This window comes from Mesoplodon bidens, assembly GCF_964165515.1.
Source record: "Mesoplodon bidens genome assembly, chromosome: 2".
Lineage (NCBI taxonomy): Eukaryota > Metazoa > Chordata > Mammalia > Artiodactyla > Ziphiidae > Mesoplodon > Mesoplodon bidens.
In genome coordinates this window covers 176861617-176889372 of record NC_138177.1, presented here as the reverse complement: position 1 = coordinate 176889372, position 27756 = coordinate 176861617, and the positions used below count along the sequence as shown (strand labels likewise).

The 27756-nt window shown below is 44.5% G+C and overlaps 1 protein-coding gene across 1 annotated transcript; it reads left to right on the top strand.

Annotated features, from left to right (window-relative positions):
- Window positions 1–166: 166 nt before the first annotated feature.
- On the top strand, window positions 167–27756 carry PDPN (podoplanin; the record flags this gene model as incomplete). The annotated part of the gene is given in 8 exon segments (XM_081218033.1): window positions 167–208; window positions 210–302; window positions 304–466; window positions 19290–19423; window positions 20980–21109; window positions 24765–24803; window positions 25352–25463; window positions 26028–27756. Coding segments are annotated over 8 exon segments (720 nt in total). The 3' UTR covers window positions 26035–27756.

Sequence of the window (27756 nt, the reverse complement as noted above, 5' to 3'; positions counted from 1 at the left end):
GTGCCGGCCGCGCCCCGCAGCCGCGGCCCTGTAACTTTAAACCTGGCCTGAGGTCATCGTTTTCGCGCTGGCCAAACAGAGGCAGGGGGCGGTCCTAGGGAGCCCCGAACTGGGACCACCTTACCGCGCGGGCTGTCCCCGCCCTCGCCCTCGTTGGGAGAGATAAATGCTGACTCTGATCCGAAAGTTCCCAACTGCAAAGTTTGCTCCTCCGGCTGCCGCTGCGGGCGAAGGAACTCGGGGACCCCTCCCGCGCTGGGACTTCTGCTCCCCGCATTTTCCAGCCCCCAGTCTCGCGCTCCATCAAACGAGGGCCTCTGGCTGAGGAGCTTTTTCATAATCTTCCCCCAGCACAGAAACGAGCTGCTCGGCCCCCCCCCAAAGAACAAGTCAACTAAGAAAATGTGGAAGGTGCCAGTTCTGTTCTTCGTTTTGGGAAGCGCATGGCTCTGGGTCCTGGCAGAAGGTAAGACCCAGCAGGCGGGGCTCCCTGCAGCTGCTGGTGGGGACGAGCGAGCTGGGACTTGCGGGAACGCCCGGGCCTGGTATTTGAGGTTGCCCGGGAGAGCAGAGCGGAGCTGGCAGTGTATGTGTGCGCACGAGTCCGGAGGACCCGGGAGAACGAGAGACAGCGGCTTTGCTGGTGCCAGGTCGCAGAGGAAGAGCTGAGCGGGGTGCCAGGAGGAGACCCCGAATCCACAGGCAGCAGGTGGAGAGCAGAGGGGGGTCTCCCTCGGTGGCGGCCCACCCCCTGATGGAGTGGAAGGGTAGCCGCCAGGAGCCTTCCACTGGCGGCGCTGGGCTTTCCTACAGGGCTGTGTATCGGAGGACCGCCCATGGCCTCAGAAGAAACTGACCCCAAGGAATCGGGAGGGATAGGGGCTGGGGGTGGAATTCCCCTGTGCTGCGACTGGCTCCCTCTGGGGGGCTGCCAGGTCTTATACCCTGTAGGAGGGCACGCTGGACACACTCAGGACCCTACCAGCGGAGACCCATTGGAAGAGGCCTCCGTTATCCTCTGTAGAGAGGATAGTGTGTGGGGAAAGGACTGCAGTGGAGGGTCCTGAGTGCGTGGAGGACTATTGTGAACACTGAGATTTAAGTTCCTCTGGGGCCACGTGTGGAACTTGGCCAAGAGCGCCAATGACCGAGCGTTGGTGGCTCCTTAGACCTTCACTCCCCTGGATCTGATGATGGGAGCTCTGCCTGCCCATTACCTGCATCGTCTCCTCTCCTTTTCCTCTTTCTCTTACATCTTCTTCTCATCTTGCCTCTTCCTGGCTCAGTGTGCTGTGTTTGTGGCACCCATGCACATCGGTCAGAGTTTAATTTTTCTTGGGTTTTTATTTTTAATCCGTTTCCAAAGTAGAATATAAGCTCCCTTGGACACAGCTATGTCTTCGCCTTGATCCCGAGGACCAAACAATATCTGGCACCACAGTAGTTGCTCACTGAATATTGGTCCAAGGCGTTGTAAGCTAACTTGTGATCTTTGGAGTTGGAGGTTGAGGAGATTAAACTCTTTTTCATTTTCCAAATTGAGGATGGAGGTAAGCCTGGTGCCAGAAGAATCCTGCTTGAAGGGAGGGGTTTGAGGGAGGGCTCCACACAAAGACAATTATACCCAGCCCTGGGGAAGTGATATAGGGTCTATTACTCTCTGCCGGGCCGTCTGCTTCGGGGAGACTGAGCAGCTCTCTTTGCAGGGCCGTGAGCTATTCGTGGCAGTCCTATCTTTGGAACTTCTCTCTCCAGGGTGATATACATGGCTCTGCGTTTCAGTTACATTTCCTTGTTGGCAAGACAGTGTGCAAATGACAACATTTTGTGCTCAGCGGGGCAAGGTGTGGGAGGCCCCCAAACTGAGCCACATCCCAGCTCTGCCCAGGAAAATCGGCCACTGGGCGGCATCCTCTGTTTTCTCCCAGGGAAGGGTTAGCCATAATTATCTTAGAGACAGTCCCGAATATCAAAGGTGCTCCTGAAAAGAAGTGGTAAACCTTGTCTGAAAAAACCCAGCCACCCCTAGAACTAGCAACTTGATTGCTAAAGACAGAAGCATCCCCGGACCCCTCCCCGGGGGCTGTGTGTCAATGCAGAGTTGCTGGGCTGCTGGCGAGGGTTTGAGGCCCAGAAGGAGGTTTTGTCTGAGGATAATGAGTGAGGCAACTTGAATATGGATGAATAACTTCTTTGAGCTGAGCCATTGTGGGCTCTTGTTGGGGGAGCTGGGCTGGGGGTAATTATGGTGATGAATTTTATTATCTTTCTCATAGAAGTCTACTCCCCACTGGGCGTCCCTCATCTAGTGTTATAATCTGATTCAGTTGTATAATCTGGTCCCATGTGTTGTCTCTTGGGATGTTAGTGGATTCAGAGGAGCTCTGCTGTCCACACATCTGGCATTTTCCTCCTTTGGCAGGCCCTGCCCTCACTCTGAACTTTCATCCAAAACACGTACACGGGCCTCTTCGTGAGGTCGTTTATTTTGTGAAATTCTGCAGGCTGCTGCTTGCTGAAAACCCACATGTGCTTTTCCGGGACCAGTCCACTCAGGATTAATCATGCGGTGAACAAATTTCCCTGTGATTTCCCCAAAACTCTTGCCAGTTTCGGATGCTCGGAAATCTTCACGAGTTGCTAAGAGTTTTTTGTTGCACTTAAAGCATCTCAGGTCTGTTAGAGCCTTCGTGAGGGCTCCAAGATCCAAGATCGCATTTAATATAGAAAAGCACATTTTGGAAAATGTATCCAAGCATAAGAAGGCTAAGTTGGGACGTGGCAAATAGGGAGCAACCCAGGCTGAGCAGAGGTACACAGCCCCTTCTCGTTCCTCCGGCCTCCGTAATGAGAGGCCGGTGAGTAACTCTATACTGAGAATTACAGAGACCCCAAACCTTGGAGTGACAGTGGATGGTGTGGCCAAGTAGGAAGGACACCACCTCTCTCCCATTCCCATCCCCCACCATGTGCTAGGAATGTCACAGTTCCCTCATTTAATCATCACCAGGCCTTGAATTATGCATTATTATCTTCAGAATATGCCAGAACTGGGATTCAAAAAATGGGCCTAACTCCAAACCTCAAGCTCTTTTTTGCTACATTACACACTAAAAAAAAAAAAAAAAAAAAAAGGAGGTTGAACTTGAAATTAAAGGTTAACCTTGCTTTAAACTCCTTAAACATGAAAACAAAATTTTTTAAGGTACAAAAAGTTCTTTACATTTAATACTTACCATAATACTCCTTTAAAAATGAAGATGTCACAGTACCTTAAAATAGGATTTATTAATTCATTCCCCAAATAGTAATTCATCATCTCCTGAAGTGCTGGATTTGAACTCTAAGCACATTTGGGGGAGGCACACCTAGCGTAAAGCATGCACTGCAGTCCTCACCAGCAAAACGAGGAAAGTGTGCTTTAAATTCCACTGGCTTATCTGAATATTTGTCATATTTCTGGCTTCCAAGAGCAGGCATGCCAGGTTACCACTTGTGGAAATATTACAGGGGAGGATGTAGAGAGAGAAAAGGCTCACATACTTGGCAATACCCTTTTGAAACTCACTTGAGGAAGCTAAATCAGGTCCTCTAAGGCTCTCCAAGGAATCTGCCATTCCTTGGATATTCCAAAGAAATATCCAGTGAGAGTGTTTTGCTGAAAGAGAATCAAATGATTGGGGGGAACGGGTGGGTTACTGAGATAAGTCTTAGGATTCCCGTGGGGTGGGCAGGAGATAAAAGCACCTTTTGATTGGAGTTCTGAATCTTTCCCTACTGATGTCTTAAAACTTTTTGGGAAAGGAAAGTGATCAAGCATTTTATCTGAGGGCTCTGAGATGGAGCCAGGTTAGGGAACAACCGGAATTCTGCCAACTTTCTCCAAGGCAGGAAAATGAGGTGGCTGTTTCCTTCCCTCTGTCTCACCCCAGTGCCCACCAACCAGCCTGCTCATGGCGGCTAGTCCATGGCAAGCATTCCCTTGAACTTCAACAGGTAGGGATGGTCGGGCTCTCCCGCCTTTTCATCTGGCCGAGTGTCTTTGCCTCGGGAATTGGTCAGAGGAGATGGGCTTAATTCTTTGAGGGGAATCGAGCTAAGTTCAGAGGGAAATTTGCAGACCTGCCCACCTCATTCACCTAGTTGTCTGAGAAGCTGCAAACTGAAATTGTCAGGGCAACACTAAATTTTATGCAGGGAAGAAAAACACCCACAAACCAAAAAACAGCAAACCTACCAATAGGATAATCACCTTTCCGGAGGAAGGTGTGCTCTCGACCTCTGTCCAGAGGGTCAGGGCTTCCAGGGCTCCAGGCAGTAGAGAGAGGTCACTGAGGTCCCTCCCCCGGAGCAGGGGAGGTAATCATTGTCATTGTTACATTTGTAGCAGGCAGGGGAATGACAGTTATATGGAATATAGGTGGGAAGCAGGGAAGGGCCACTAGAAGATGCGTCAACATATTACTGATGAGAACGAAGTATTTCCTGTAATTCATCACACTGTCTCCATCTGGGTGAGTAAAACTCAGCTAATATAAGCAAAGCTGTGATCCAATGAATAGTATCCTGCCCAGAGGAGAAGGGAGTCTGTTTGCCTAGAATCTAGACAGGGAGGGGAAAGGAATAAGGACTAGACGACGTGAAGCCTGCCTTGCCCAAGGAATGCATTTATTTAACAAATATTTACTTACTAACTTCTCTGTGAGTCAGGCAAGGCAAACGTTATCCTTGCTAACAGCTAGTATGCAAGATATCATATCTAGTGGCTGTAGGGCTTCTGATCTCAGTCCAGGTGTTCCTGTGAATTAGGGATCCCTGTTCTTTCACAGTCTGGAAATGTATTCCACCCAACTGCTTCACCCCAGACTTTGTTCTATCTGCACCAGACAGCATTTCAGGTATTTCACTCTTGAGAAGGGCACGCCTTGAATAGCAAACATGGGTAGAAAGCATTGGGAAACTATTTCCCATTCTAAATAAGCTATTTGATTTCCTGCCCTCTTATGAGCTTGGCTAGGGTGAAACAGTTTCATCTGAGCTAGATCACCCTATAATAAGATTAAATTTCTGAATCTGTAAAACTAAAGGGACTAGATTCTGGATGGGTGGTATTCATAGCAGTAAGTGTATAATAACAGCTAACAGTTACTGAGTGCTTAGTGTCAAGCACCTTCCAAGCCCTATTTCATTTAATCCACACAACAGACCTACAAGGTAGGAACTATTTGTATTTTACAGATGGGTAAAGAGTCTCAGAGAGCTTCAGTAACTTACACACAGACACAGAGCTAGAAAATAGCAATGGTGAGACTTCACTTCAGGCAGCTCAACCCCAGAGCCCACACCCCTAAACATTCAGCACAACAGCCAGCTATGCTTAGGGTTGTGGCCCCCAAGGACACTCAGAGATGTCAGCAGGTTGATTTCAAGTAACTTTTACAGCAGTAACTCCACTTGTTATTTGTTGGATACATAATTCAGATTGAAGAACTAGACTGACGTTGGGGTACCTAACTAAAGGACATAATCCCTGTTCCCTTAAACATTTATAGAGCACACATATTATTAAGAACTTTAAGAGTTAGAATGGAATCATACAGTGGGGCTGCAGCTCACACAGAGAGGCAAGGCAGATGTGTGGGTGGTGTATACAGACAAGGCAGCACAAAAGTCATGCCCTGCGTGGCACACACCATTACCTGCTGCTAGTTTGGAGATGAGATTCTTGTGGGCTTCAGGAGCTGGAAAAACCCTTGTGGGGAAGATGGGACTTGATCTTGGCTGTGAAAAATGGTGGAGTTGGTTGGGCAGGGTGGCAGGGAAGGGCAATCCTGGCAAGAAAGACTGCTTGAAAAAATGCGTGGAAATTAGAAAAACCTGGAGTTTGTGTGGGAAAAGGTGTGGGCACCCAGGGCTGGGAAAAGCCATGAAGGCTGGCTGGAGTCATGGGTGTCATGGAGTCATGAGTTGGGGAGGGCTGGAAATCAGGGAGAAGGCTGAGTCCGTGTTGAGTTGGAGGTAGACCTTTTTCTGTAGGCAATAGGCAAATGGGAGCAGATTGGGCCATGAATAGTGATTGCCAGAAGAAAACTTAATGGCAAGGACACCATATGGGATTGAATCTAGTTTATGGGACTAGTCTGGGGGAGGGGGAGAGTCAGGAGATAAAGAGGCTAAGTGTGGTTACAGAAGAAGGGGGAATGAGATCAGATTTGGGGGAATAAGAGCCAGCAAGGCTTGTAGCTCAGTACCTCCAGATTTCTTCTTATTCTTTCCTCATTTTCTGATTTCTTCTTATTCACCTCTTACACCACTCATCACTGCTTTAAAATTTTTTATTGATATATAATTCTCATGACATAAAATTACCCCTTTAAATTAAACAATCCAGTGGTTTTTAGTATATTCAGAGAGTTGTACAGCCATCACCACTGTCACTATTAGAATATTTTCATCACCCCCTCCTCCAAAGCCCCACACCATTAGCAGTTGCTCCCATTTCCCCCTCCCTCACCCCCTAGCAACCACTAATCTGCTTTCTGTCTTTATGGGTTTGCCTATTTTAGGTATTTCCCTATAAATGTCATCATACAATATGTGGTCTTTTGTGTCTGGCTTTCACTTAGCATGGTGTTTTCAAGGTTCATCCACGTTGTAGCATGAGTCCGAATTTTATTCCTTTTTATGGCAGAATAATATTCTATGATATGGCTATACTGCATTTTGTTTAGCCATTCACCCATTGATGGACATTTGGGTTGTTTCCTTTCTGGGCCTGTTATGAATAATGCTGCTATGAACATTCATGTACAAGTCTTTGTGTGGACATATGTTTTCATTTCTCTCAAGTATGTCCCTAGGAGTAGAATTGCCAGGTCTTATGGTAACTCTATGTTTAACTTTTTGAGGAACTGCCAAACTGTTTTCCAAAGCAGCTGCACCATTTTACATTCCTCCAACAATGCAGAAAGGTTCCAATTTCTCCACATCCTTGCCAACACTTGTTATTTTCCATTTGGTTGAGTGTTTTTTCTTTTTAATAGTAGCCATCCTGGTGTGTATGGAGTGGTATCTCATTATAAGTTTGATTTGCATTCCCCTAATGACCAATGACGTTGCACTTCTTTTCATGTGCTTAAAGGCCATTTATATATCTTCTTTAGAGAAATATCTATTTGTGTCTTTTGCTCATTTTAAAATTGGGTTGTCGTTTTTTATTGTTGAATTCTGTGTGTATTCTGGATACTAGACCTTTATCAGACATATGAATTGCAAATATTCCTCCCATTCTGTGAGCTGGCTTTTCAATCTCTTGATAGCATCCACTGAAGCACAAATTTTTTAAAATTTTGATGAAGTCCGATTTATCTATTTTTTTCTTTTGTTGCCTATACTGTTAGTGTCTTGTCTAGGAAGCCATTGCCTAATCCAAGGTCAGAAAGGTTTACTCTTATGTTTTCTTCCAACAGCTGTATAGTTTTAACTCTTACACTGAGGTCTTTGAGTCATTTGAAATTAATTTTTAATGAATTAATCATGGTGTGAAATAGAGGTCCGACGCCATTCTTTTGCATGAAGATATCTAGTGGTTTCAGCACCATTTTGTTGAAAAGACAGTTCTTTCCACTGAATTATCTGGGTACCCTTGTCAAAATCAATTGCCCATAAAAGTGTGGGTTTATTTCTGGACTCTCAGTTCTATTGCATTGATCTATACATCTGTCCTTATGCTGGTACCACATGGTCTTTCTTTTTTTTTTTTTATGCCCATTACATCATTTAATTGCAGAACCAGAAGACCCACATTATGAACCAGAAATTTGGCCCTCACCAGGCAGTAAGTCAGATGGCAACTTGTTTTTTAATTAATTAATCAATCAATTAATTAATTGGCTGCATTGGGTCTTGGTTGCGGTGTGCAGGCTACTCATTGGGTGGCTTCTCTTGTTGCAGAACACGGGTGCTGGCGTGCGGGCACATGGTCTTGATTACTGCAGTTTTGTAGTAAGTTCTGAAGTTGGGAAGTGTGAGTCCTTCTCTTTGTTCTTTTTCAAGATCGCTTTGGCTACTCTTATCACTGTATTTTAATCATTTGTGTACATCTCTTGCTCTTTAGAGAAGAGAGCAGGACCCGTCTTATTCAGCACTTAAAAGAACAAATGGTTGGTACGTAGTAAACTTTGGCAGGAGGAAGAGGGAAGAAACACAGTGGCCCAGTCTGTTTGGCAGGAATGACAAGAAGGCAGGTGATAGAAATCAGATTGGAAGGGTGAGAGATTAGGAACCAATGTGATGAGAAGGAACGGGAGGTTATGCATTGTCTTATAGACACAGTGAGTTTGAGGTACTAGTAAGACATCCAATCTGATGTATCTGATGGGTACCTGGGGAGATCTCAACTAAAATGGCATCAGAAATAAGCCCTGGACACAGAGTTTGCTGCCTGAATTCCCCATTCATGGGAACAAGGGAGAAAGATGGCAAGGAGTCTCAGAAGAAACAGGCTTAGGCTCAAGGCCAAGGGCAGATAGTGGAAACACAGCTACGTACTGTGCATTCCTGTAGGGCCTCATCCTCCTGGACTCACAGCTGGTCTGTCTGTGGAGGATGTCTGTGCATGGGTGGATGGTGAGGTCAGAGCCGAAGGGGCTTCTCTTTTCACTGTTGCAAAATCAGGGCCTGCTCAGCTGACAGCCCTGCGTGAATCACAAGCTCAGTTTCCGAGCAGATGGTGAGTGTTTCCCAAACACCCCATCATCCCGTTGAGATGCTGTGCTCCAGGCCGGCACTTCTAAAGCCCGCTTTAGTTGTTTGGTTATTCAAGTACTAAGCGGTCCACCCTAGGAGATGGCCTCTTTGTGCAGGACTGCGACCCCGGCCAGGTTCCAGAAAAGTTATTACAGAGGTGTTGATTCCAGTCCACAAAACTGTGAACTCATTTCCTCTTTTTACTGAGAACATTCCGCTCTTGGTCAAGAGAGAAACCTCTCCCCAGGTTGAGTAATCTTGGTTGAGGTTGTAACCAACAGCCTCGAGTTTTGGCATTTGAAGGGTCCTGAGCCCTCTTTGAGGTTGGGGTGAGTCGGTAAGTTGATTCATTCTCCTGAGTCCTGAAAAGTGTAAATATCCATTCATTCATTCATTCGTTCATTCAGTTATCAGGGACTATGCTAGTGGCTGGGCCATAGACTTACAGCAGAAAGGAATGCTGCCCTAAAGAAGTTTGATAAATTGATAAATGCTAGTAGGGAGAAAGTCGTGAGTGCGGTGTTACCAAGCCCTACACTAATTTAGAGGAGATTACTTTCTCCTGGCACCTCGGGAGGGTGCGGGTGGGCGCTGAAGAAAGAGGTGTTTTCCCTGGGCCACGAAGAGTAGGTAGGGTTTGGGTGGGCAGTGATGGAGCTGAGTGGGGGAGGAGAATGAGTGGGAGCTGTGGAAAAGTAACCAATACACATAAAGGCTGTGTAACGGAGTGGTTAGAGCTGGGGATTTCTTTGGGGTCTGACAGATCTTGATGTGTAACCCCTGCATCAACCCCTTGCTGGCTACATGGGTAGATTACTCTCAGCTCCACCATCCTCATTTACAGAATGAGGATGATGTTAGTCTGCAAGGCTTTTGTGAAGATCAAAAGAGAGTGCTTGGCACAGACGTTGTGCACATCCTCCTATAAAATAGTCGCCGTTATTAAAATACCTACCTCGTGGATGGTCATGGAGATTGATTGCGAAGATTTGTGAAGGGTACACACTAGGTCTCAATTCCTTTTCCCCCATCGAAGGGAAGAGAATGGATGTGGTTGGGAGACCTGACTTATGGACTGCGTGTCCTGCACCTTCCACCTGCCAGTGAGTGGTGTGAGTCCTTGCTTCTGAAATGAAACAGGAGTCCCCGGCCATCTCTGGCCCCTCTCCTTTCTTTATTGCCACGTCCAGCAGCAGAGACTTTCAGAACGCTGCCTTCAGCTTTGGGAGGTGACCCTGAGGGGTCAAAGAAAAATGCCCCTTGGGGCATTGAGCATAACCTCCCCTTCTCTGAAGCCAGGGGATGTTCGCTGCTCCAAATCTTAATGGGTAGCATTTCTTCTGATTTCTCTAGAGGAACTAGTGACACTTGTGTGATCTCTGCAGGCTTGACACGTTTCTCTTGATTTTTATGGGAGAGGCACACATCCCTGATGCCGACAGCGGGCAGTCTCAGCCTCAGCCTGCACGGACGGACAGGACCGGATGCAATGAGTGGACAGGCTGCTGCTCATTAAAAATCAAACAGCAGGGCTTCCCTGGTGGCGCAGTGGTTGAGAGTCCGCCTGCCGATGCAGGGGACACGGGTTCGTGCCCCGGTCCGGGAAGATCCCACATGCCGCGGAGCGGCTGGGCCCGTGAGCCATGGCCGCTGAGCCTGCGCGTCCGGAGCCTGCGCTCCGCAATGGGAGGGGCCGCAGCAGTGAGAGGCCCGCGTACCGCAAAAAAAAAAAAAATCAAACGGCAGAGCAGCAACGCTCATCCTCATGGGGAAGTGCCGTGCTTTAAACTCTGCTGTCTCTGTCACCAGGGGAAGGCTTTCAACAATTCTTGGGTGAAGCAGGGTGGACAGTGGTAGTAATATTGTAAGGTAAGGGATAACTCAAGAGAAATCTCCTACGTGGCTGTACGTGTTCTCATTCAGTCAGTCACTCAGCAAACATCTGCTAACTACTTAACCATGGTGCCAGGCATGGGGAATAGGGGACTCTGTGGGCTGGAGGCTGTACTGTATTGCCTGGAGGAAAATTAAGAGCACGTGTGTCCCTGTGGGGTACTGAGTGGTGTGGCCAGACTTCTAGGAGTTGCCTAGATTCTCCATGGCCACATTGGGATCCAGTGAGCCATTTACCAGGATCCTTGGAAGGGGTGGAGGTGGTGGGAAGCCCACAGGCCACATCAGTGATTGTACTGCCCACAACCCCGGGGTCTGCCAGGAGTTGAGGGTCTGGGTCAGCAAATGGCTTTCAATATTCCACAGAAAGGCTTCTGTACAAGTCGGGATGTGGGCCAGCCTATGGGAGCAGAGGGGTCACTCAAAAGATGTAATAAATAAAAGCAAAGTCCGAACACCTTTCTTCCGGCTGCAGTAACCCACGTCATGGTAACGAAAGGAGTGCCATCAAACAGCTAAATTGGGGATGTCTTGAATGGAGGTGAAAGAGTGTACAAAGATCTATCTCAGTGATCACGGTGGGTGGTCTGCAGAACGTTGGAAAATGTTGGAGGTTGACACCCCTCTGCAGTTTGGGGTGTGTTTATTTTCAGGCTTCTGAGCACAGTTTTGAGACATGATAGAAAAATAATGTATAAAAGCCAGTGTCTGGGCAAAGAAACAGAAGCAGGCATTTTTGGTTTGGCTTTTTCTAAATAGATGTTTTGACCTCCCTCTAAAAGCATTACATTCTCCCAAATTTAATTGGGATTATTTGTTTGTCAGTTATCTTACAGTTTCTCCTACAGGGAAAATCCAGAACTTCCTAGGATGTTGCAAGAAAAGAAAAAGAGCATTCTACTTCTCGATGGCCACAAAAATCATTCCAAGGCCATGCAGTCATCCATCTTCAAAGGGTTATTTGTGCATTTAGATGCTGGAGCAGCTCAAGATGCTAGAAAATCCAGACAACATGAAAGATGCCTTAATCCATTGGCTAACACCACTGGTTTTCTTTGAAACCCTGGGGGTAACTCAGCTTGACTTCTTTTAAAATCAACTTTCCCACTTTAATCTCCAGCTGTTGGATTCTGAAGCTTCAGGTCAGCAGAAAGAGGACCACAGGGAACTTCTTCCTTATGTGGAGATGGAAATGGGGCGGAGGCTCTTTACCTAAGCTTATGTAGGCGACTTCTGTGGCTGTCCTGATAAAACAAGGTGAAATCCAGTAAAGGACTCAGAATCATATGGGAACATCCTACTTTTTCAGTTCACCGATTCATAGTCTAAATGTTATCAGGACTTCCCTGGTGGTCCAATGGTTAGGACTGTGCCTTCTAATGCAGGGGGTGAGGGTTCAATCCCTGGTCGGGGAGCAAAGATCCCGCATGCCTCACGGCCAAAAAACCAAAACAAACCCCAAAACCCATAAAGTAGAAGCAAGGGCTTCCCTGGTGGCGCAGTGGTTGAGAGTCCGCCTGCCGATGCAGGGGACATGGGTTCATGCCCCGGTCAGGGAAGATCCCACGTGCCGCGGAGCGACTGGGCCCGTGAGCCATGGCCGCTGAGCCTGCGCTTCCAGAGCCTGTGCTCTGCAACGGGAGAGGCCACAGCAGTGAGAGGCCTGCGTACCGCAAAAAAAAAAAGAAAAAAAAAAAAAAAAGAAGCAATATTGTAACAAATTCAATAAAAGACTTTAAAAAAATGAAATAAATGTTGTTATCCAAGGGCTGCAGCAAATGGTAAAATGAAATCTCGCCGCTGAGGTTTCATACTGATTTCTGATTGTTGGGGTAATGACTTCAGATGCTTTCCAGCCATTACCCGTCCAGTTCTTTCCCTTCCCGCTGCTCTGTCCTGGTGCAAACACCACCCGCTTCTGCCTGGACAGCAGTCTAAGTGATCTCTCAGCTTCCGTCTGACCCCAGCACCATACCCGACACCCACATCTATTCCATGGCACTAAGAGTGGTTCCTGGGACTGGGGTTAGGTCCTGCCCCCACTCAGAGCATGTCCTGGCTTCCTTTCTACTCCAATTGAAATCAAGACCCCTTCCTTACAGAGTTCCACCAGACTGGCCCTCCACACCTCCCCGGTCTCATTTTCTTACCATCCAGCCACACTGATCACCCTGTTTCTGGAGTGTGTGGTGCTCCAAGCTCATTCTGGGCTTCAGGGTTAGTTAGACCAGCTCTTCACCTACCTGGAGATCACTCAGTCATTCAACAAGTATGTACTGAGTGCCTCCCCTGTGCCAGTGTCGTAGGCAATGGGGACGTTGAGGTGAAACAGCCTTTTCTGAGCTTATGTTCTAGTGGGACAGTCGATCAGTGAATATACAAATATTCACTAATATTAGTGTGTGGGGAGGGGGGTACTGATTTCCATGGGTGGTCAGGAAGGCCTCCCGAGAAAGTGCCCTGTGAGCAGGGATCTGAAGGGGGGGCTGTGCAGGAGCACTATCTTGAGATTTTCCCTGTTTGTCTGCTTGTTGTGAGCACCCGTACTCCACCACAACAGTACCCAAATCCACGAGAGTGGAGACCTCACCTGGTTCACGCCTCTGTCTCCAGTGCCCAGAATGGGGCCCAGCATATAGTAGGTGTGCAGTAAATATTCAAGGAGATAGAGGTGAACCTCGGGAAAGCCCCAGTCTCCATCGTTGCTGCTGCCTTTGTTTGTAGAAGCAAGAGAACCTCTGCTCTGAGAAATACAGCCTTTGTAAGGCAGATCACACCTGACTTCTTACCTGCCACTTCTGGATGCTCAGTCCGAGAAGGGGACTCATTTGAGGAAATAGAGGTTGTCGTCACTAAATAACTTGATTGGGGGATTCTAACAGATGGGGTTTCATAAGAGGAGGTGAGATGCCCAAGGAATCAACTGCTTCCGACAACCAGGATTATAATTTTTTTAATGAAGATATTGGATACTGTAATTCAACTTATTTGGGTGCATAATTTACATTTTTCATTGTTAATGTAATCTTATGTTAATCTTTTTTTTAAACATCTTTATTGGAGTATAATTGCTTTACAATGGTGTGTTAGTTTCTGCTTTATAACAGTGAATCAGCTATATACATATACATATATCCCCATATCCCCTCCCTCTTGCGTCTCCCTCCCACCCCTCTAGGTGGTCGCAAAGCACTGAGCTGATCTCCCTGTGCTATGCAGCTGCTTCCCACTAGCTATCTATTTTACATTTGGTAGTGTATATAAGTCCATGCCACTCTCTCACTTCGTCCCAGCTTACCCTCTCCCTTCCCCATGTCCTCAAGTCCATTCTCTACATCTGCGTCTTTACTCCTGTCCTGCCCCTAGGTTCTTCAGAACCTTTTTTTTTAGATTCCATATATATGTGTTAGCATACGGTATTTGTTTTTCTCTTTCTGACTTACTTCACTCTGTATGACAGTCTCTAGGTCCATCCACCTCACTACAAATAACTCAATTTCATTTCTTCTTATGGCTGAGTAATATTCCATTGTATATATGTGCCACATCTTCTTTACAGGATTATAATTTAAGGGAGGATGAGGATGGGGGTGAAGAGGAAGGATGTCAGAACCCGGGACGGGTGGGCATTTTCCAGGCAACAGCTGCCATAGAGGCACAAAAGGATCTTGGGGGCCAATGAGCAGGCAAAACACTTGGCTTTGCATCCACTCACTGACCAGGCCAACTTGGCAAATCGTTTAACTTCTGACCTTGTTAAAGAAAGTTATGTTGGCACTTGTTCAAACAGTTGGAAAACTTTATTCAAGACTATTGCCATAGGGGAGAGAGATGGGGCTCAACTTCAAATACAATAAGGACAGCTGGGGATTTGTAGCCAAGGAGCAGAGTGAGGGGCAGTGGATGGAAAATGATGAAGAAGAGACCTCAAGGGTAGGGGGAGTCTTGCTAAACTGGCCTAACAGGATTCTTGCTAAAGGCAGTCCAGGGACTTAGACATCAAAGGTGGGAGATGGGGAACTTGATCACATATCGAGGGGTCGAGAGATTGTCTCTAACCTGACTTAGCAGGGTTCTTGCTGAAACTGGACTCTGCAATGATGGACATGGAAGCCCAAGGCCATGGTCTCATTGAGAAGAGGGCTCAGAGGAGCCTCACTAAGGTTTGGTCCAGGAGGGCCTCTGTCAACCTCACCTTCCTCATCTGATCAATGGGGACAAAAATGCCAGTGCAACCCACCTTGTGATATAAAGTCAGCCTGAAGATGTTGTGTAAACCCTACATTGCTGAACAAATGGGAGAGAGGGTGTGTGGTAATGCTGTTCCTCCTGCCCTCAGCAGAACCTATGACTCAGAAAGATCTCAGTGCACTTGTGTTCGAGTGTGGCGCCCTCTCCTTGCTTGCTCTCTGCACCCTGTTTTATTCTAACTACATCCCTGGCACAGAATTAGCTCAGCAGCCATCAGCTGGTGTGAAGAGGAAGAGGGAGATGATGGCGAGGGGAACACAGATTTAGGAATCAGTTCTGGAAGGAGTCTGCAGACAGAGGGTAGAATGTAGGGGGCATGGGGGCAGACGGCAGTGCCCAGGCCATTTAGGCTGGTCCTTTTGCTAAAGGTTTCTCCCAATACCATGACACAGTATTTGGAAGAAACCGTTTGTCTCAATGAGAGCTAGTTTTGAAGCAGAGAGGAAAAGAGGAGTTATTGAAATGACCGTTTAATCCTTGGGGGAAAATCAAATTTATATTCCCATGTTACATCATGCTTTGAGGTGAACACAAGACAAATAGAAAGAACCTTAAGGAAAATATAGATGGGGCTTCCCTGGTGGCGCAGTTGTTGGGAGTCCGCCTGCCGATGCAGGGGACACGGCTTCGTGCCCCGGTCCGGGAGGATCCCACATGCCGCGGAGCGGCTGAGCCCGTGAGCCATGGCCGCTGAGCCTACGCGTCCGGAGCCTGTGCTCCGCAACGGGAGAGGCCACAGCAGTGAGAGGCCCACGTACCGCAAAAAAAAAAAAAAAAAAAAAGAAAATATAGATGAATATTTACATAATGTTGAGGAAGGGTTTGTAAGTATGACATCAGAGGGACAAAACAAGCTTAATAAGTTTGACTAGTGATAGACCTTGCCACTTACAAAAGAGACATGCCAATTAGTAAAAAAGAAAAACAACAGATTGTAGCATCTATTCCAAAGAATACATTCTTAAGGCATAAAGAGCACTTAACAATTATAAAAAAAAAGGTGAATACCATAAGAGAAAAATGGTCACAAGAGAAGACACTCCTATCGGCCAGCAAACAGATGGAACAACTCACCAGCACAAATCAGAGAAGTGCAAATAAAACCACAAAACTGAAAACACTTACACAAAGGCTTTTTTTTTTTTTCCCACAAAGGCTTTTAATCAAGAATTTGGGACTGTTGCAAGACAATCATAGTAACAGTGTGATTTAATGTTCCATCCAAATTCTAAAATATTTTAAAAGAAATGCTATCCCATAAATGTATGGAAACTAGAATAATTTCTTTGGAGCTATTAGACTTTAATGCTAAGATAAAAATGATTCATAATTAACACTTTTATCCCAATTAGCATCTCTTCACTGCTCATTTGTTCTCAAACTTAGAAACCTTAAGATCAAATCAAATTATCACATCATCTTCTTAGAGGTAGTACCTTTTTAAAGACTAATACATACACACAAATTCCAAAGCAAATGGATGCCTTACAGCCGTATTTGGAAACTTCCATTGGTTCTGACCGGCAGGCTGGAGGAGGCTGGGTGTGGCAGGAAAAAGGTGTTCATGTGAGCATAAGGGGACACCGCTCCAGAACAGACTCTGTTATTGTAGGTTCATCGCTGCACTTATATAAACAGTTTGGTGTGTTCCCTGTGCACACACGTGTCTTAGGAAGAAAAAAAGGATTGGGGAGTGAAGGCATCAATACATGATTTGAATTTCACCATTCAAGAGAAAAGGATGTCAAATGCTGGCTGGAAACTCAGCAGCTGGGCTCGTAGGAACCCTTCACCCAGGAAAGCCTTCAGCCGAAATAATGAGAGGGAGAATTGAGCATCTCTTGTTAAAGATCAACTTTCCCATGGAGCAAAAAGAACGCCAGGGCAGTGAGACAAAAGAAATGCCTCTTAATCATGAGTGTCATTCATAAAATGTCCTTTGTCTATTCAGAGCAATTTTAGTCCTTGGGTCTGTGGGCCAAGAGTAGAAAAGAACAAGAAGGAATTTTTATCAAGTTACGCTTTCAATGAACTGAACATTCTATGAAAGAATTCAAACTAACTTCATTCAGTACTTAATTTGTTTAAAGCAAGGGTGGCTTTATTTTGTTTTTTAAAGTTAGAGGATGCCATATAGTAAGTGATTTTGCTGAACACTCCAGAAAACATTTTTTAAGTGGATGATCTGTTAACTGAGTTCAAACCAGGAGTGGAAGAAAAGAAAATAGGATGCTTAGTTTTTAAATAAAGACTGCTTGCCTAGCAAAGGGGTAGTCCCCCTTGAGCTTGATAACTACATTCAACATTTGGGACTTCCCTGGTGGCACAGTGGTTAAGAATCCGCCTGCCGATGCAGGGGACACGGGTTCTTGCCCTGGTCCGGGAAGATCCCACATGCCGCGGAGCGGCTAGGCCCGTGAGCCATGGCCGCTGAGCCTGCGTGGCCGGAGCCTGTGCTCCGCAATGGGAGAGGCCACAACAGTGAGAGGCCCACGTACCACACACACACAAAAATCCACCTGCCAATACAGGGGACATGGGTTTGAGCCCTGGTCCGGGAAGATCCCACATGCCGCGGAGCAGCTAAGCCTGTATGCCACAACTACTGAGCCCGTGAGCCACAACTACTGAGCCCGTGTGCCACAACTACTGAGCCCGCGAGCCACAACTACTGAAGCCCATGTGCCACAACTACTGAGCCTGCATGCCACAAATACTGAGCCCGCATGCCACAACTACTGAGCCCGCATGCCACAACTACTGAAGCCCGTGCACCTAGAGCTCATGCTCCACAAGAGAATCCACCACCCCCCACAACTAGAGAAAGCCTGAGCGCAGCAAAGAAGACCCAACGCAGCCACACACAAAAAAAGTACATTCAACATTTGCTGAGATCATGGTCATAAATCCTTAGTAGGAGCCCCCAGCAACCAGCCAAAAAGGGAGGCAATCCATTTGCAGGCACTGAGGTATTCAGTTATTGCTAACTAGTGAAAGCCTTTCCCCCAACCCCAGATGAAAAATAAATGCATATGCTTGGGAGGCTCATCCAGAATGTCGATTGGCAGCATTGGATTAGGACCCTCAGTACAAAAAGAAGGCTCATGGAACAGGAGAATTTACTCTAGAGGTTTCCTTCCTCTATGCATCAGCAAAAAAGCTGTGATCAAATATTTATTAGCTGTGACTTTGGCTGAGCTATCTAAGCATGGGAAAAATAAGGAATCTTAAGGCAAGGGCCAGATTGCTCACTTAGGCGCTGTCTAGATATGAATATCTGCCCTTCAATTAAGCACATAAGTCTCCAAGCACCCCCTCGCTCTTGCTCCTGGGCTGTGTGTGCTCACTTATTTTGCAACTGCATTTAGTCATGGAGTTTCTTCCAGAGCCACTCTGAGTCTGGAGAGGGAACCCATGACCAATGAGTCAGATTTGTTTTAACTTGTGAAAAGGGTTATTTGATGAGTTGAGATGGTGCTCCTACTCGGTCAGGATTAGCTCCGATCATTGCGGTAGAGGGTGAAGAAGAGGCCACTTCTAGTTCTCTCCCAAGTCCTGGAATTCAACCTGCAATCCCACCCTCCTCCATCCACCCTCCTCCCATCCACCCTCCTCCCACCCACCTCCATCCCCTCCTCCTCTGGAAACCTTTCTCATTGGCACACAGGATCATTCATCTAGTGGTAATGCAGAAAAGCCAGGGCCAGGAGCTGTGAGGTCTCTCTTTAATATAGCTCTGGGCGCACTAAAAGTTCTATTGGTTATCTCGGCATCCTTAAGTATATTACTGATCTCCCCCATAGGCGATAACCCCAACCGTAAAAGAAGAGGTTGAACTCTGTGTCGTCTATGAGGTCTGTGGTCAGAGCCAGTGATTCTAATCATTCAAGCAGACAGCAGTCTCAAAATTAAATGGAGAGTGAGATTGATTTTACAAAGAAGGAGGCCCTGCTTTTGGACATTCTGATTCAGTAGGTTTGGGATAGAGCCTGCTAATTAGCATTTTTAGAAATCTTTCCAGGTTATTCTTCTAGGTCTAAACGATATTCTATTGACCCGAATGCATTAATTCATTGTATGAAATGGCACCAGGAAGAGTCAGGTTCATTACGGAAAAGGCAAAGTGTACACCCCCCATCCAGCATACCTCAGTGGGATACCAGGGAGGGGCTGCCTGCTTCACCTTTTTATATTCCCATCTTCCTTTCTTTTACAATGGAGATAACCAGGCAGTTGTATGTATGTAGAATGGTTTGTGTTAAGCCAGAATGACAACCCCCCTAAAAAGAAAAAAATACCCAAAAGAAATGAAAAGAAAATAATCTGACTGAAGCTGGCCAGTTAGATCTGCCCACACGATATCCACGTTAAGGTCTGACTCCGTCTTTCCTTTTCAGTCAGCACAGTCCGGCCAGAAGATAACATGACTACAGGTGTGGAAAATCACAACGCGACCCTGGGTGTGGAAGATTACATGGTGACCCCAGGTGCCAGCGGAGAGCCCCATGAGTCTGCTGGCTCGACAGCTCTGGTGAGTGATCACATGCAGGGATATTTATTATATGTATGTGATGACACGCAAGGTTACTTATTATATGTATGTGGTCACATGCAATGATATTTTGTGACTGGCTTATTTCAGTATGCTTGAACATAATGTCCCCAGTGTTCATCCATATTGTAGCATGTGTAAGAATTTTTTTCCTTTTGAGGTTGAATAATATTCCATTGTATGTACCACATTTTCTTCATCTGTTTGGATTGCTTCTAACTCTTGGCTATTGTGAATAGTGCTGCTATGAACATGGTTGTGCAAATATCTCTTCCAGACCCTGCTTTTAATTCTTTTGGGTGTACATCCAGAAGTGGGATTGCTGGATCATATGGTAGTTCTATTTTTAATTTTTCTAAGGACCTGCATTCTATTTTCTGTAGTGATTGCAACCATTCTACCAACAGTGCACAATGGTTCCAGTTTCTCCACATCCTTGCCAACATGTTATTTTCTGTTCTTTTGATAGTAGCCATCCTATCAGGTGTGAGGCAATAATCTCATTGTGGTTTTGATTTGCTTTTCTCTGATGATTAGTGATATTAAGCATCTTTTGTATGTTTTTTGGCCATTGCGTACCATATTTGGAGATTTGTCTACTCAAGTCCTTTTGCCCAGGGAACTCCCTGGTGGTCCAGTGGTTAGGATCTGTGTTCCCACTGCAGGGGGCATGGGTTTGATCCCTGGTCAGGGAACTTAGATCCTGCATGCTGTGCCTTTTGCCCATTTTTTTAAATCAAGTTATTTGACTTTTTTGTTATTGAGTTGTAGGAGTTCTATATACTTTAATCAGATATTAAAGCATATGATTTGCAAATATTTCCTCCCATTCCATAGGTTGCCTTTTCACTCTGTTGATTGTGTCCTTTGATGCACAAAATTTTAAAGTTTGATGTGGTCCCATTGATCTATGTTTGTTTTTGTTGCCTGTGCTCACTAGCATATTTGTTGAATGCTACATTGGCATGAACTTTGGAGTCAACAGAACCATTTCCAAGTCTTGTTCTGTTGCTTGTTAGCTCTGTGAGCTTGGGCATATTATCTGATCTCTCTAAGCCTGATTCATACTATAGGGTTAATAATAGAATTTACTTAGGGGTTTTCTGTGGTGTATTTGAGAAGGTATTTAGAGGGCCTGGCAAATAGTAAGCTCTTAGTAAAGGCTAACTATCACTCTAATTGGGGGAGGAAGGGCATTAAAAATAATACAACATAGTATGTGCCAAATAAATGTTACAGGGGAAAAGTGCCATTCAAGTTCAAGGAAGAGAAAGAATTAATGCCTCGTGCCCCAGTATTTTCTGAAGAGTTTAGACCTTAGGAAGTCAGCGTGCTAAACATTTGGCATTTATTTCAGGATTTTATTCCTATCCCCATTCTTGTTTTTTCTTTATGTTTGTTTTCTTGTTTCCACTTTAAATTTAGGTCATCATATAGCTTATACATTTATGCCACCTTAAATCCATTTCTGTTATAAGGCAGAGTATAAAGCATTAGGTTTTATTTCTGTTTTGCCTCATTTACATCTCCAATAGATGCCGACAAGAGCAAAGAGCATAACAGAGGGTCACAAAGAGGACCTGCCAACTGCGGAAAGCACAGTCCACTCCCAAGGACAAAGCCAGAGCACCACAACCCTGAATGTGGCAACTAGTCAGTCCCCAGGTAAGAAAACCAGACACCCCAGTAGGGGTTGATCTTCTTCTGCATAATCAGTATATTCCAAAAAATCCAGGAACAAATATAATAATCAATAGGGCACATATTGGAATGCAAGCACTAATTTTGAACCAAGCTTTCTGTGGTAGGTTCAGAATTTGTATTTTTTGGGTTGCTGAACACAGCTTTCTAACCTTAAATGACAACCAGTGATAATGCCTCCACAAGGGCAAGTTAGGTAGCTGCTGGTGTCATATTGCTGACCCTAACCTGATATAATGCCACACTAAGAACTTTGTGTTGACACCCAAAAGCGTAAAGCTTAGCCAACCTATGTAAATCTTAGTAGATTCTATGCTAACATTTACCATCTTACACTGAGTTCATGTCTGTACACATGAAGCAAGAATATACTCTAAACCAGTCTTACCAGGATTTGGGGTTGTGCTTGTGATTCACAGTTGGTACCTGCAGCAAAGTGAATGGGACTCCTTGAGGTGAAACTCCTTAGGACAACTTTGAGTCTTTGTCATTATTATGAGGTTTAGACCATCACCAGTGAGCATGAGGAAAGATCATTGCCATTACAACTTAGCAAGGGAAAGAGCCTCCTATTTCCAAAACTTTCTTAAGAGAAATTCAGTTGTTTGGGATATTTTAAAAATATACCTTATTTTATAGTAGATAGGAGTGGAAGAGAAAAGGAACTAATCCTCTAATAACTGCAATGAGTGCTTGCTAACTCAAGCAATTTTCTATAATCATTTTATATACTTAGGTGTTTTCATCTTTAAATGAAAGCAAACATAAGGACCTTCCCTAAAGCCGTGGTTCCTGAAACCAGCTGCACAGCTGAACACCTAGAAAGTTATTCCTTACTGTTTAACATGCATTTCCAGACCCAACCGCCAATCTGGTTTTAAAAACTCTGTAGCACTTCTGAAGATTTTTTGAATGCATTATATTTGTACACACATGTTCATAGCAGCAGTAGACACAGTAGCTAAAACATGGAAGGAACCCCATTATCCATGGACAGATGACTGGATAAACAAAATGTGTCACATACATACAATGGAGTATTATTCAGCCTTTAAAAGGAAGAAAATTCTCACACATGCTACAACATAGATGAACCTTGAGGGTTAAATGGAATAAGCCAGTCACCAAAAGACAAACACTGTATGATTCCACTTAGATGAGATACATAGAGTAGTCAAAATCATAGAGACAGAAAGTAGAATGGTTGTTGCCAGGGCTGGGGGGAGGAGGGAGTGGGGAATCGGTACAGTGTCAGTTTTGCAAGATGAAAAGGAGTTCTGGAGATGGATGGTGGTGATGTTTGCACAACAGTGTGAATGTATTTAATACCATCAAAGAGTACACTTAAAAATGGTGAAGATAGGGCTTCCCTCGTGGCGCAGTGGTTGGGAGTCCGCCTACCGATGCCGGGGACATGGGTTCGTGCCCCGGTCCGGGAGGATCCCACATGCCGTGGAGCGGCTGGGCCCGTGAGCCATGGCCGCTGAGCCTGCGCGTCCAGAACCTGTGCTCCACAACGGGAGAGACCACAGCAGTGAGAGGCCCGCGTACCACAAAAAAAAAAAAGAAGAAAAAAAAAAGAAAGAAAAAAAAATGGTGAAGCTAGTAAAGTTTATGTTCTGTATTTTACCACAAAGATAAAAAAAGTTTTATAACATGCTTTGAAAATAAAGCCTACAGTTACTCCAAGATGCTAAAGAAACGGTTAACATTAAATACCAGAGAGAACCAAATAGGGCTAAGCAAGGAAAGAGTCGTTAGTATATTGATAATTGGTCATTGGAAAGCATTTCAAAATTTTGGAGAAGCATTGATCATTTGTAACAAGAGTTCACAGCTAATGAGCAGCAGAAAATAGAGCATTACAAGTTAACTAGTTTTTATAGCATACCAGGAGATTTCTCCTATTCCTTAAAAATAAAAATTCTCAATTAACTGGAAAATACTCATGGTTACTCTCTTGTCCTGTCCCCTACCCCACCCTTTCACAAAAACTGTGATTATGGCACATTCCCACTTCATGCATCAGCGTTCCAAGAAATTTTCACATGTGAGTTAAAGTGTGATTATAAACAATTTGTTTTTTAAGAGGTCATTTTATTAGGGCAGCAGATGTCTTTCCCATGAAACACCCAAGTTTGATGATGTTCATACGTATGACACACTTGCATGATCACAGTCAGTATAACAGGGAGGGAGCTAGGGAGTACAAGACTCGTAAACTCTAATTTAGTAATGAATCTTCACAAACTTTATTTTCGGTAATGTATTTTCTGACAGATGATGTCTTTGATGGTGATTGTTATGTTATGAGCCCAGTATGCAGCCACCATGTTAAGACATGATAAGCAAAACACATGACCTGTCTCTACTGGTAGTTGGCAGCCAGGTATAACATTTAGGGAGTCGATTTGATGACACCTTTGTCCTGGGCAGGCTTCAAAACCAGCAATCTCCCAGTCTCCCAACTGGGTTGGCATGATCAGCTTGAGCTCCACGTAAACGCTGGAGAGCTGTGAGTTCAGCTCATGCAGGGAGAGCTGGGTTCAAGGACCCAAACCCTGGGGCCATCTTGAAAAGATGTCTTCTTTTTGAAGATGGATTTGGTACAGAGTGGATGACTTCTTTCCAACTCAACCATTAGAAAAAGAAAGCATCGTATAGCTGATCGTTGGCTGGTGTCACCTTTGATTAGGAAAGCTATTGGATATCTGTGGTATTTTGCAAATTGTGAACGAAGTTTCTAGGGAAGGGCCTGATTGCATCACTTCTCTCCATTGTCTCATTATATCAAGGCCTCTTGACTTCTTCATAAACACCTACCACCCAGAGGAGTGAAGGACTCAGTATACAAAGAAGTTGATGGGAGAAACAAAACAAAAGGCCTTTATTCTTTTAATAGAAATTGTGTAAAATTACCTGAAAGAAACTCACAGTTTTATTACTTACAGGAAGGTATTCATAATTAAACAACTTCACATGCTTGGTAAATGAGAATATTCACATTGTAACTATTGGATTAAGTTTAGCTGCAGATAGAAATCCTACAATAATAGTGCCATAAATACAAAGGGTATATTCTCATTAAAATCATGTGCCCTGTAAGATCTGGATTTTGCTAGGAAATTGATATCATGAGGTAAATCACAGTCTTGACCACAACTTCCAAAACATTTTGCTCTCAGAATGATGTTTCTTCAAAATAGACCTCATCACAATGGGCGAGTTTTCCATGATCTTGACATTGGACCAAGAATCAAGGGGCTTAGATTCTTTTGTTACCCTAACTTCTGAAATCTTTGACTATTTATTTAAGGTCTCTATGGGCCCGTTTCCTTGACACTGCTCTCTACAGTGGGTGAGAAAAAAAGTAACATCCACAAAAGAACTACAGACCCATAGGTGTGAAGAAGCATTCATAAATTCAATAATAATAGTTTTGAAACAAGATCATGTCAGACCTTGCTTAAAAATCCCCTGATCCAATTTACTTAAGAAATTATCCTCTTTGCTTGTGTTTTGCTACCTTCCATTTAGGGTAAATTCATCTTCTGCCAGTTGTTAAATTATAGTTACTAAATCCTAATAATTCTATATCATTACATCTCTCTCTTTATAGGGAAAGCAGATGGAAAAAAACCAACAACTGTTGAGAAAGGTGGGTTAGATTTTGGTACCAAAATATTCTTATGTTTTAAAAAAGGTTTCTTTGAACTTAATCTTTGTGATGAATTACATTCTTTCCTGGATTGTCGTCAATGGGAGCAGAATGCAAACCTTCTGAGAACAGGTTTCAAACCTCTTTTAAGAGAGAAAAGCCTGTATTTGAAAATAAGCAAACTGCAAATGAGTCTGTTCACTTAATGACAGCTATGGAAAATGGTGTCATATCACAATTTATCATTCCTAAGAATGAAAATAGAGGGGCTAATTTAGTAGCTGTGTGTACACAAATGCTACCCAGTAATTAACAGTGAAGCCACCTAGTAGGAGTGGTATGCTTGAGAGATCTTAAGACCCAGAAAACTTTCTATTCATAATATGAGATTAGAATAACCCAACATTTCTCCCTTCCTAAGTCAACTCCCACCGAATACAGGAGAAACAACATAGAACATCATTTGTTATCTACAGTGGGCCAGTGGCATTGCTTATTGGTGGTGTATTGCTTATCTGGGGCTTATGCTTTTTTTTCTTCTCAATCAGGTGGCTTGTCAACAGTGACCCTGGTTGGAATCATAGTTGGGGTCTTACTAGCCATTGGATCCACTGGTGGAATCATCGCTGTGTTTGTTCGAAAAATGTCAGGAAGGTACTCGTAAGTAAATATCTTAGGCCCGTGTGATAGGTAAATGAGGGCAGCCATTTCCAACCTTTGAACTAATAGAAACCTCCAAATAAAGGTCATGTTCAGAAGCTACCAACCTCTGTAAGCACTACATCTGAAGCTTCCCCAGAAGAACAGGTGTCTACTTGGGGCCTTATAAATTTCCAAGAAAGTGCCACAGATGGCTCTTTAGTTGACTTCCATTGAGATCTCACCAGATTTGACCTCTTGTCTTAATTTTCCAACTAAGTGAACTTGAATGAAAACCCATCTGCTGGGAAGATAATATATGATTGGGTGGGGAAGGATAAATGCTATACAACTGGGGGTGTCGAGGGACACAATTAGCAATACAGTTGCAGAGTTATGTGTCTGGAAATGCCCAGGAATCTGACCCTGGGTGTGAGGACCAGGCCTGGAGGAGGGATGAGCAGGGAGAGAAGAGCCCCATAATCCAGAACTGGAAGACGTAGACAAAGGAACAATGAGTTACGGGATTACTAGTCGCAGTGCCAGTAAAAGAAGTGACCGTCACTTTTCTCTTTGTTTTCCCAGGCCCTAAAGAGCTGAAGAATTGTGCCCTCCTGCCAATATGTTTTAAAAAAGAGAGTTTCCGATTTCCCCCTCATGCCTGAGCGTGTGGAGAAGATGGCCCGTGGAAATGCTTGACCACTGCACTCAAAATCCACGGTGATTCCTCCACTTGACAAAAGTAACGGAAGGAAAGAGTATTCATAAGACTTGCTTCTCTAAGCGTTTGTCTTTTGAAAAGAAAAATTGTTTTAATATAAATTTTGTATAAGATGATTTAAAAGACAAAATGCATAGAAAACGGAGCAAAACTATGTCATCTGATGTATAACCAAGGTAGACAGTATAATTCAATCAATGTTAGAAACTGAAATCACGTCTTTGTTCTGATTGTTCTCTCTTTTTGTTAAAATGCAAAGGAATTTGGAAATATTTATACCAATGGTGTCCTTGGGTGTAAAGCTATGTCAGTAAGTGGCATAAGCATTTTGCGGTTTCTGATCTGTTGAAATGTATGCATTCCAGTCTGATTGGGTCTGTTTTTAAAGCCTGATTTGGTGTGAATAATCAAGTAGAAAATCTAAACTTGCATAATATGTAATAAGCAACTGCCTTTCACTGGTCTGGGTAAATCATTTCAAAGGTATCTATTTTATATCATAAACAGAAGTCTGTACTTTGGGGAAGGCATTTTGTGTCTCACAACAAGGGCACCGACAGGGTCTCAGTGTGCTCGGCTGCCTGCTCCAATGATGACTTTATGAAACAGAGGTTTGCTTCTTCCTGCCCCCTTCCACTTCCCTCAGATGATGGGGATCCAGAGCTAAAGGGGTGACCTTCTCTCTTCCCCATGACACAAGTCCTCCAGATTGGCGACTTTGCTCTGGAATATGAGGATCTCAGCCCTGGATGCCGAGGAGGCTGCTGAAGGCCCAATGGTGCCAGAGGCTCAAGTGTTCCAGGAACCAAGAACCACAGTGATCCCCAAACCCTGTGTGTGCCTCTGAGAAAGAGAACCTGCCAGTTTCCTAACATTTACTTTCTGCCTCGGAAGAAAGATATAGGAATACTGATTTTTAAAAAGCAGCCGGATTTAGAGACTTTATTTTAAAATGAAAGATATTTCTGGTCTTCATGAGATCCCACATATTTCTGTGGGGTCACAATTGACAGTTCTGTATTGGCACCATCCAACTCAGGACATTTCTCCCTGTAGGTGAACTGAATTCTTCCTCCTACACAAAAAATTTTTGTACTGAGCAGATGCTATATCACAGTTGTGGTTGTACAGTTCTGATAGCCTCTAAATTTGTACGGGTTCATAAAACAGGAAAAAGTAAACTATCAGTCTACTTTGGCATGGCCTGTTCCTCTATCTTTTGCAGTAATGTGTGGATGTAATTTTAAACAGTGTACTCTAGTGTCGCTCAAGTCCAGCTGGTCCACCAGCCCAGGTTCCATATTTGAACATCGACTGATGGGGAGAAGGGTCTTTGGAAGAACTTTACGAATCTCTTAAATATCCTCTGTATCATCACTCAGAATCCTGAACAGGAGTTGGGAATAATGTTCGTTTCATCTTACCTATCCTCTCTTTTTTTCTCTCACTGTGAAAAATAATAGTCAACCCCAAGTCATACACTGGACCCATCACCTGCTGGGACAGGACTGTGGGTTTCTTGGTCACATCTGTGTTGATGCTCAATGCAGTGTAGACATGTTTTGAAATAAAACAGATGATTGCGTATAACAA